At 46.6% G+C, this 10,295-nt stretch overlaps 1 protein-coding gene across 1 annotated transcript; it reads right to left on the bottom strand.

Moving 5' to 3' along the window:
• Positions 1 to 775: 775 nt before the first annotated feature.
• On the bottom strand, positions 776 to 4,430 carry LOC142286925 (uncharacterized protein C3orf38-like). The gene is made up of 3 exons (XM_075333413.1): positions 4,248 to 4,430; positions 957 to 1,129; positions 776 to 835 (listed from the first exon to the last, which is right to left on the bottom strand). The coding sequence occupies exons 1-3, from the start codon at positions 4,378 to 4,380 to the stop codon at positions 776 to 778; spliced, it is 366 nt and encodes a 121-aa protein (XP_075189528.1). The 5' UTR covers positions 4,381 to 4,430.
• Positions 4,431 to 10,295: the final 5,865 nt, after the last annotated feature.

Here is a 10,295-nt window from a genome sequence, read left to right as displayed (position 1 = left end):
GCCTCAAAATGGATCCACAAGTTCTCTTCTTGTCTCAATCATATAGAGCAATTAAAAAAGGTTCATCTGAGGTGGTACAACTCCCCTACTAAACTGGCTTCTTTTTCCCCACATGTGTCACCACTGTGCTGGAGGGGCTGCAACCACAGGGGCACCTTATGTCATATGTGGTGGTTTTGCCCTAAGTTATCTAACTTCTGGCAGGAGGTGTTCAATCTAATCCATGAGGTTACTAGTCTCCGCCTTTCTCCAAACCCAACCTTAGCGGTGCTACACATTGGCTTAGATGGGATCCCGGATCTTTTAAAAAACATCATTTCTCACATTCTCATAGCTGGCAGGTACTGTGTGGCATACAAGTGGAGGTCGGTGAGCCCCCCTACAAAAAGAGATCTAATTGAGAGGATCAACCTACACTGGCTATACGAAACCAACTTGGCCCCCAACCTAGAGAAGAGAACGGCGAGACTTAAACAATGGCACCCGTGGGCCACTTCCCTTTATGCAACGGCCCTCCCCCAGATACCGACACCTACACCATAAATAAATTGATTATGCCTAAGAATGTCTTGTAGAGCTGCTTCCCCCACCCCCTCTCTTTCCCCCCTCCCTCCCTGCTCCTATGTTCAGGTTGTTGTTGTAAGGGGTATTTAATGTCCCAGATTGATATTCTGATAATGGCTCGAGGCTATTCCACCTCTTGCTACTCAATGCTCCTGTTCTTGATGTTGTTGTATGAGAAGTTTGTATTTTTCTGAAAACTCAATAAAAACCTTTATGATAAAAAAAAAGAAAAGGGAATTGATATTTCTGCCAAAGGTTTGCAGGAATCCTGCTACATTGGAGAAAGCAACATTCTATAATTCATTGCAATTAATGTAGGTAACTTTAGTAAAATATATTCATAAACGACTAAAGACTAATAAATATGATATTTAGGAATCTCTCAAACTCACCAGATTATTCCAATACGTAAGAGTTTTCAAGACAACTTCAGCCTTTGTGAATTTTGGGGGCAGATGTATGCCCTCATGTTTTAGGTAAGCAGCAATGACGTCACGAAGAACTTTTCTACGGTTTAAGAGCTCATAGGCGCTGAGACTGTTCTGTACTATTGTATCAATGGCCTCTAATAATAAAAGACAATGGCAAAAGTTTAATATCACAAACCTTACTTTTACAAGTAAATGATAATAATTTAAACTTTTGCTATTTTTTTTCCCGTTTGTCTAATAGACAATGTTCTAAGTTTTCGGTCAACATAGTTTTTTTGGAAGATGAGCTGTAGTTGTAATTGACGACACTCATTTTACCATGTAGTTTACTAAAAATGTGAAATTTATAACTGCAAAAGTTTTAAAAACAAACTTTAAATGTCAGAATCATTTTATGTCTTGTTTTTATGTCATTCATTGTGCTGGTAAATATGACCTGGAGTGGTTACTTGATTCTCCATAATGATTATTGCAAAACCAATTTTACAGTGTATAACGTTTCTTATATTTTCTGCTTTAAAATATGCTAAAGTTTGTAAAAATAACTTGGTCTGTGTTGCCTTTTTCCAAGATCTGTAGTCATAAGTCATTTCCCTGCCTTTGATGCAGGCAAACACACTGAGCCAGCATCTTTTTCTGCAGATAAAGGCTGATGACCTCAGCTGATGTCAGCTGATGACCTCTATGTTTGTCATCACTGTACTCCAGTGAAAACCAACTTGTGGCCAGTGAGACTGTAATTTTTTTATATACAGCAATTGCTAGGGACTATTGTAGATTTAAGTCCCCTAATAGATATTAACCCTTTTTCAACCATGGATGTTCCGCTCCGTCACTTTTTCATGTGACTTAATGACCAAGGACATACCGGTACATTCTAGCAATCATGGGGGAACAGGAGGGCTGTGCACTCGCGATTGCGGCAGGGGACTCAACTTACTCAACAGCAGAGCCCTTGCCCTCGCAGCCAGGTACAGTGCCTGCGCAGTCCATGGCTGTTTAACCGCCTAATTGCCATGATCGATATCGATCACGACACTTGGGGAATTGGGAGAGGGATTGTGCTCCCTCTCCCCTCTGATTATATCGGGGTCCCAATCACGAGGGCTCGATCGTTGTCATGGTGACCTGAAGTCGTCATGATGACCTACGGGTTACCTGACTATGAAGAGATTATGGAGAGCCTGTGTGATCATGCCTGCAGCTGTCTGTGCAGCTCGGACAGCTGCTAAGTTCTGCAGTGATCGAGCACTGCAGAACATTGGAGCTGTGATCAGAGTCCCATTGTGTAATGTCCCATATAAGGAATAAGTGAAAATGGTGATAAAAAAGGGGAAAAAAGTAAAAATATTAACACAAAATCAGAAAATAAAGAACACAAAAAAAATTTCAATAGTTACATTTTTGTAAAAAAAAATAAATAAACAAAACGGTACACCTATTTGGTATCGCCATACCAGTAACAACCCACTCTATAAAATGATTACACTAGCTAACCCCTTCAGTGAACACGGTAAAAAAGTAAAATAAAAAACATAGCAAACACTATGTTTTTCAACATGCAGCTGACAAAAAATAAAACACAATCAAAAAGTCATATATAAATAAAAATGGTACCACTGAAAACATCATCTTATCCCACAAAGAACAATCCACCATACAGCTCCATCATCCAAAAAATAAAAAGTTTTAGCTCTTAGAATGCAGCAATGCAAAAAGTTATTTTTTCTATAAAATAGTTTTTATGGTGTGGAAAAAAAAAAGCAAAACAAAAACCTATATAAATGTGGTATCACTGTAATCAATTTTATGACACGGATCAGCGTAAAAGAAAAACAAAAAATAAAAAAACTATTCATGAGTTGCTGTTTCTTCTTGATTCTGGCTCACAAAAAGTTGAATAGAAAGCGATCAAAAATTATGTGGCCAAAAGTGGTACCATTAAATCTCCAACTCATCCCGCAAAACTCAAGCCCTCACATGACTCTGTCGGCAGGGGAAGATACGCTGAGTCCAGGACACAGCGTGTGCGGATCGTGGGCATGAAAAAACATGATTCAGACAAAATTCCCAATGGAAAATTCACTGTAACAAGAGAGACACTTTGACCTTGCATCTGGCATGTGGTCCAGCGGTGTCCATGTTTTTATGCCTCTTTTTAGGCGTGCACAAAAGTGCGGTAAACAACAGATTTGTTCACCTTTGAAAAGACGGAAACTGCTGAACAGAGGCCAAATGAAGTCTGGATTAACTCTGCTGCCTCAATAGTGAATGGATCTGTTGTGGGTTTTCCCGGAATCACATATTTCAGAGATGTAGATGGAAACCCTTATGTAAATGTTCAGCATAAAACACAGGATAAATGTGAACTGATCCAAAATGTTCTGTACCCTAAATCGCCACTGAATAGCATTCAACTCAACCCACGAAAACACAAGTCCCCACTCAGGTCCGTAATCAGTTAACAGAATATAGGGAGCTTTCACATTACTGGTAGCACAAAACCTCTCAAAAAAACACAATGGTTCCCCCCCTCAAAAAGAAATCCAGCAAAATCTGTGCTCACAAATCCAAATACATCCTTCTCTTCTGAGCCCCACAATGTGCCCAAACCGCAGTCAGCGTCCACATGTTTGGCATTGTTGTAGTGAGGAGAGCCCGCTTAAATGTAAGGGGTGCAGGTTTACAGAAGCACGAGCTGGACACAATGTATGGACACTACAATGTACTGGGCACAACAAGGGCTTATTTGATTTTTTTTAATTCTGCAGCATTCACTGTGTTTGACACCATGGGTGCTTTCCTGAGACTAAATTATCACCGTAACGTATAGCCGTAGATGAATTCCCATAGGGGTGTAATGTCCAAAATTGGGTCACTTGAGGGGGATTTCTTCTGTTCTGGCACTTAGGGGCTCTGCAAACGGAGTCCGCAAAAACAATTAAATGCCCTTTCATTAAGGGGTTAAGGAGTTAAGAAAACCAGCATTGTGTCTATATGATAATTATAAGGCAATTGAGTAGGGCGTAAATATTATAAAATATCTATGATCTTAAAAAGAATGAACCTCACAATATTTGTAAAGAGACAAATAGAGATAACATTTCTCAATTATTTACTGAGGCTATATACTTTTATATACACCGTATGTAACATGTACTTTTTAATACATAACTATCCCATTAACCAGCTCATTACCAATTTGTTAGGCACATACCCAGTAGTATACAAGGCACATGCCCAGCATCTCACCTGCCCGTGTGCACACTGTACATTTCTTCATAGTGACCGTACCGGCCAGGGAGAATAAGTCTGTGGTGTCCAGTAACTCCAGCAGTTTCCGGCCACCTGCCCTTTCCTGTTCATTCAGCCCCACGATTTCCATATTTTGGAAATTATACGGAAAAGATCTATGTTTGCTTGAGCTTTTACATGTAGTAATGTGAAGCCCCACAAGTGCTGTGTCGGTGCATTACCTTCAGGGACTCCACGCAGCTGGATCTGGTCACAGGTAGGGAACCTTCTTTTTTGATTGTCGTGACGCCACTCTCAGTATTGCGGTCAGCGGGGACCGCCACTGCAGATTAAGGGATGCCTGGGGCTGATGGTGGGTGCAGTCAGTATATTAGCCCCCTGAGAGTGAGGCAAGCCCCAGGCCCCGGTGTATGTGTGTGGGACCACAGGTCGCAGAATGACTCAAACACAGTCCAAGAAGTCTTTCAACGTGTTTACTCACTGTTTGGAGGTCACGGTGAGATGCCCGGGCGACACTGTGATAACCAGGTTGAACCAGGAATTCCAGGAGGCCGTTCTGAGGGTAGCTGTCCACTCGCCTTCCTTGCACTCTTTCTGTTTTAGGAGGATCCTTTGCTTGAAGCTTGGTAGGACCCCTCCAGGGAAGCTGTTACCACCCTGCTCCCCTCTCTCTGGCTCGTCTGCCGGCAGCGTGGCCTTGGTGGGATGGCTTCTGGCCCTGTCCCCTTATGGGCCTGGTGATTGCTGCTTGGCTCAAGCTCTGTGTAGTCGTGGTGAGGGCATGAAGTACCCCCCCCCCACCTGTAGGTTAAGCAGCTCTGGATGATCTGCTGCCTGTACTGGGGATCTAGTTCCCCTTGTGTGCTCGGATACCGGGATCTCCATACTCAGCCACCCTTCTCTCTGGATGGTTTTCAGGCCGACCCACGGTACTCCTTTCTCCCCCGCTTCCAGCTACTGCACTCCTCAGGACCTGTCTGACACGAGAGCTCCTCTGCTCCCTTCCACACACTTCAACTTCTTCCTCTCGACTCCCCTCTTTTTTCTCTCTCTCTGCCCTGCTTCCTAGCAACTAGCCCCTGAACACACCCCTAGCTGGGAATTGAAAGTTAACCCCTTCTGGCTACCCAAGGGTCCCCTCTGGTGATGTGGGAGGCCTGATCACTATATGTTTGTGTGTGCGCCTCATCCTGGCCTTTGGAGATTACCTGGAAGCATTGCTCCCGCATGGGTGCAATACTCTGTGGTGCCTGACCAGGTCAGGGGCGCCACATTCCCCCTTAGTTATCATCAGCACGTCCTCGGGCTGCAAAGACAAGAGAAAAAAGGTAAATACAAACTTTTCCCACACAGGGGCAATTATTTACATTTAAACATGCCAGGTACCATTCCGCCACCAACCACCCACATGTCCGAACCCCACCCAAAAACCTCCAGGAGGTAGGTCACCGGTCCTTTTGGTGACCAGGGCTGGGCCATCACATTCCCCAGACCTTTCCTCCAATCTTCCTCTCCTGAGGGGAGTGGTGTAAGGTAGGCCCCATAAACAGGCGTACCCGCTTCCGAGTGTTGGAGGGCAGGCCCCATAAACAGGCGTGCCCCCTTGTTGGTGCAGAGCCATGCCCCTCAACAGGCAGACTCTGTGGTTGATACCAAGGAGGTAACTTTTTACAATGCAAAGTTTGTGGTTAAAGCCAGTTCATAACCAGTGGTCTAACATTTTAAGGAGGTCTCACAATAGTCCTTGTGGGCACATTTCGCTTAAACGTTACTTAACTATAAACAGGTTAAACATTACCTTTCATACCGTCACTTTAAACTAAACGGTACTTTCTCTATAGCGTAATGGGAGCTGACCAAAGTTGCTGCGGGTTGATCTACGCAGTACCATACTGTCATCTGTCTGAGGTTGTGTCCTCCCACCCGATGTATGTGTCTCAATGTGAATAATAGGTGTGCTAGGTATTGATGCCAGTGCATGGTCTTCTGCTTCAGCTACATTTGGCTCTTCCAGGTTCTGAACAGGTTCTTCTGGGTCTCTTACTTCTCCAGATTGAGGGAATGTAATAACCGGAATAACTACTGCTCCATTGTATTGAGGCCAACTTGCTGGAAAATCTCCAAGTACAGTATGGATCATCTTTTCTTTTGGTTCTTGAACTGGCAAAGGGTTGGGACTTTCTTCAGGGATTCTTAGTTGTTCAGGACATTTCTTTAGGCGATCTCTAGAAACGACAGCTGTTGTTTTTCCTCCATCCTTGCTGATACGGCATGTCTTTTCATTGCTAAGCGTCGATGGTAACACAGTATAGGGTTCTTCTTCCCAGTGATTGTCAAGTTTATGATGTCTTCTCTTTCTCTTGAGAACTATATCTCCTGGCATCAAAGGAACAGCAGGTGCTTTTCGATTGTAGGCCTTTTCTTGTTTCTCACGCTGCTGAGTCAGGCTTCGCTCCACACACTCTTGTACTTTCTTGTATTGGGCTTGGCGGTTGGAATCCCAATCAGCACCTTGTAGATGGTCTTCAGGGGTCTCAACTCCCATTTCCAGATCTACTGGCAATCTCCCTGGTCTGGCCCTCATCAGGTATGCCGGTGTGCAGTTCGTGGAACTCACAGGGATGTTGTTATACATGTCCACTAGATCGGGCAGCTTTTCCGGCCACTGACTTCGTTCTTCTAGTGGGAGCGTCTTCAGAAGGTCGAGAATGATGTGGTTCATCTTCTCACACATGCCATTGGTCTGGGGATGGTAAGGCGTAGTACGGATCTTCTGGCAGCCGTATAGGTTACAAAACTCCTTAAACACTTCAGCTTCAAAGGCTGGTCCTTGGTCAGTGAGCACTTGATCTGGATAGCCATGTGGTCGACAGAAGTGTGTTTGGAAAGCTTTGGCTGCAGTTTGACCTGTCAAGTCCTTGACTGGTACTACCACCAGGAATCTGGAGTAGTGGTCAACCATAGTGAGAGCATAGTTGTAGCCTTGTCTGCTGGGTGCCAACTTTACATGGTCCAGGGCCACGATCTCCAGAGGCCGTTTAGTTTGGATTGGCTGGAGTGGTGCTCTCTGGCTGTGCTGGTCTTTTCTTCTAAGATTGCAGGGCCCGCAGTTTCGACACCACTTCTCTAGGGCAGATCTCATGCCCACCCAGTAGAATCTTACTTTGAGTAGGGCCTCCAGTTTCTTCCAACCAAAGTGGCCTGCACCATTGTGATAGGCTTCTAGCACCATCCTCGTATCCTTCTGTGGTACAATCACTTGCCACACCTTCTCATGCGTCCTCGGGTCAATGATGCTCCTGTAAAGTTTGTCTTGATAGATGAATAATCGACCCCTCTCCTTCCATAGGTACTGTGCCTCAGGTGGGGCTCCCTTGTCAAGGCTGGCGCCAGGCTGGCTGATCAGTTTCTTTACCAAGCCTACCGCTGGATCATTTTCCTGGGTCTCCTTCCAGTTGTAGTGAGGTAGTGGGTTCAGGGTCACCTCTTGGCGGTTGGCACGCGACTGCCGACACTGTTTTGCTCCATGGCGATGGAACGCTGGCAGCTCAATCTCTTCAAGATCATCTTCATCTTCACCCTCGTCTGCTAGGTGAGGCATCCTGGACAGAGCATCTGCGTTGCCGTTCTTGCGGCCCGCTCGATACTTGACAGTAAAGTCATAATTCGCCAGTCGGGCTACCCAACGCTGCTCCATGGCACCCAATTTAGCAGTATCCAAGTGGGTCAGGGGGTTGTTGTCCGTGAAGACAGTGAATTTGGTGGCTGCCAGGTAGTGCTTGAACCGCTCTGTGATAGCCCATACCATGGCCAGGAACTCTAGCTTGAACGAGCTATAATTCTCTGGGTTTCTTTCAGTAGGCCTGAGCTTCCTGCTGGCGTAAGCAATCACACGCTCTTTGCCTCCCTGCACCTGTGAAAGCACTGCTCCCAGTCCCACATTACTGGCATCGGTGTACAGTACGAATGGCAGACCGTAGTCAGGGTAGGCTAGGATCTCTTCACCCGTCAAGGCCCCTTTCATTTGTCTGAAGGAGTGTTCTTCTGCTTCTCCCCAGTGAAATGGCGGGCCGGAGATCTTTCCTTTCTTCTTTGGGTGGCCTACCAGGAGCTCTTGCAAAGGCGCTGCCATTTTCGTGTAGCCCTTGATGAACCTTCTGTAGTAGCCTACCAAGCCAAGGAACTGACGTACCTCCCGGACGGTAGTAGGTGTGGGCCATTCCTGGATGACTGTGACCTTCTCTGGGTCCGGTGCTACTCCTTCTGCACTGACCACGTGACCTAGGTACTGGACCTTTGGCTTCAGTAGATGGCACTTGGATGGTTTCAGCTTCATTCCATATCGGGATAGTGCTTCAAAGACTTCAGCCAGGTGTTTCAGGTGGTCCTCATAGGTCTTGGAGTACACGATGACATCATCCAGGTAGAGCAGGACGGTTTCAAAGTTGAGGTGCCCTAGGCAGCATTCCATAAGCCTCTGGAAGGTCCCGGGGGCATTGCAGAGTCCAAATGGCATGCTGTTGAACTCACAGAGGCCCATTGGGGTGGTGAAGGCCGTCTTCTCCCGATCTTCTTCTGCTACAGATACTTGCCAGTAGCCACTAGTAAGATCTAGGGTAGAAAAGTAGTTAGAGGCTTTCAAGGCAGCGAGGGATTCCTCTATCCTTGGCAAAGGGTAGGCATCCTTGTGTGTTATCTGATTTATCCGTCTGTAATCCACACACATCCTCATCGTGCCATCCTTCTTTCTTACCAGGACCAGGGGAGCCGCCCAGGGGCTACAACTGTCCCTTATGACGCCTGCCTCCTTCATGTCCTTCAGCATGTCCTTTGTGCGCTGGTAATGGGCTGGTGGAATAGGCCTATGTCTTTCCTTAATGGGAGGATGACTGCCTGTGGGTATGTGATGTTGCACCCCTTTGATCCTACCAAAGTCTAGTGGGTTCTTACTAAAGACCTGCTCGTATTCCTGCACGACCCTGTAAACCCCATGTTTCTGGTAGTCGGGTGTAGAGTCAGTCCCCACGTGTAGTTTCTGGCACCAATCCTCTAACTGCTTTTGGGAGGTCTCACCCTCTTTTGAGTCAGCTTGTGTCAGGGGACCTACAGGTGTTATGGCGTCATCTGAGCATGTAAACCGTTTGGCTATGGTAGCGTACCTTGGTAGTCTGGCTTCCTCCTCCCCACAGTTCAACACTCGTACAGGCACTCGTCCCTTGTGTACATCAACTACCCCCCTGGCTGTCAGAATCGTGGGCCAGTGGTCTGAATGAGTGGGCTCTAGTACAGCCTGGTAATCCTGTCCTCTGAGACCTACCGCTGCTCTACACCACATCATCATTTCACTCCGTGGGGGTATCACAATGGGGTTAGCATCCATCACCCGTACACTACCAATCTCACCGCCAGTCTGTTTTACCTGTTGCTTCCTCAGAATGATTCGGATCTCCTTTTGCAAGGCTCTTTGCGACCTGCCCTCAGCACCCTCAACAATCTGGTGAAGCAACAACAACACTTCCCCTAAGCAATTTTCTATGACATTAGTGCCTAAAATCATTTGCGGGTTCCTTTCTCTAATATCAGTGTCCACAACAATCAGTCCTTGTCCCTTCATTTCCTGCCTTCCCACCTTTATGGTTACCTCTTTGACCCCGATCTGGTCTATAGGTTGTCCGTTGGCAGCATAGATGGTGAGGGAGGGGTCCGGTGGTCGGAGATCGTCGTCCGACCAAAACCTCCGATAAAGGACATACGGGATCGTGGTGACCTGAGAGCCGGTGTCCAATAATGCCGGGGTAGGGATCCCGTCCAGGACGATGGACAGGACAGGACGTCCACCCACGTACTGATCACAGCAGCGACCTGGGCCTGATCTTCTTAATCCTGAGGACTGGCCCCCGGCCCCAGGTTTGGCTCGTTTAAAGGACAGGCCCTTGCATAGTGTCCCGCCTCCTGGCAACGACGACAGATGGGTTGTCCAGATGAGTCATAGCGATCACTGCTCCTGCCTCGGGTTGGGGGACCTCTTCTCCTCCGCATCCAAGG

The sequence above is a fragment of the Anomaloglossus baeobatrachus genome, chromosome 2, assembly GCF_048569485.1.
Source record: "Anomaloglossus baeobatrachus isolate aAnoBae1 chromosome 2, aAnoBae1.hap1, whole genome shotgun sequence".
NCBI lineage: Eukaryota > Metazoa > Chordata > Amphibia > Anura > Aromobatidae > Anomaloglossus > Anomaloglossus baeobatrachus.
The sequence above is the reverse complement of the archived record's forward strand: the minus strand, read 5'-3'. Positions and strand labels throughout refer to the sequence as shown.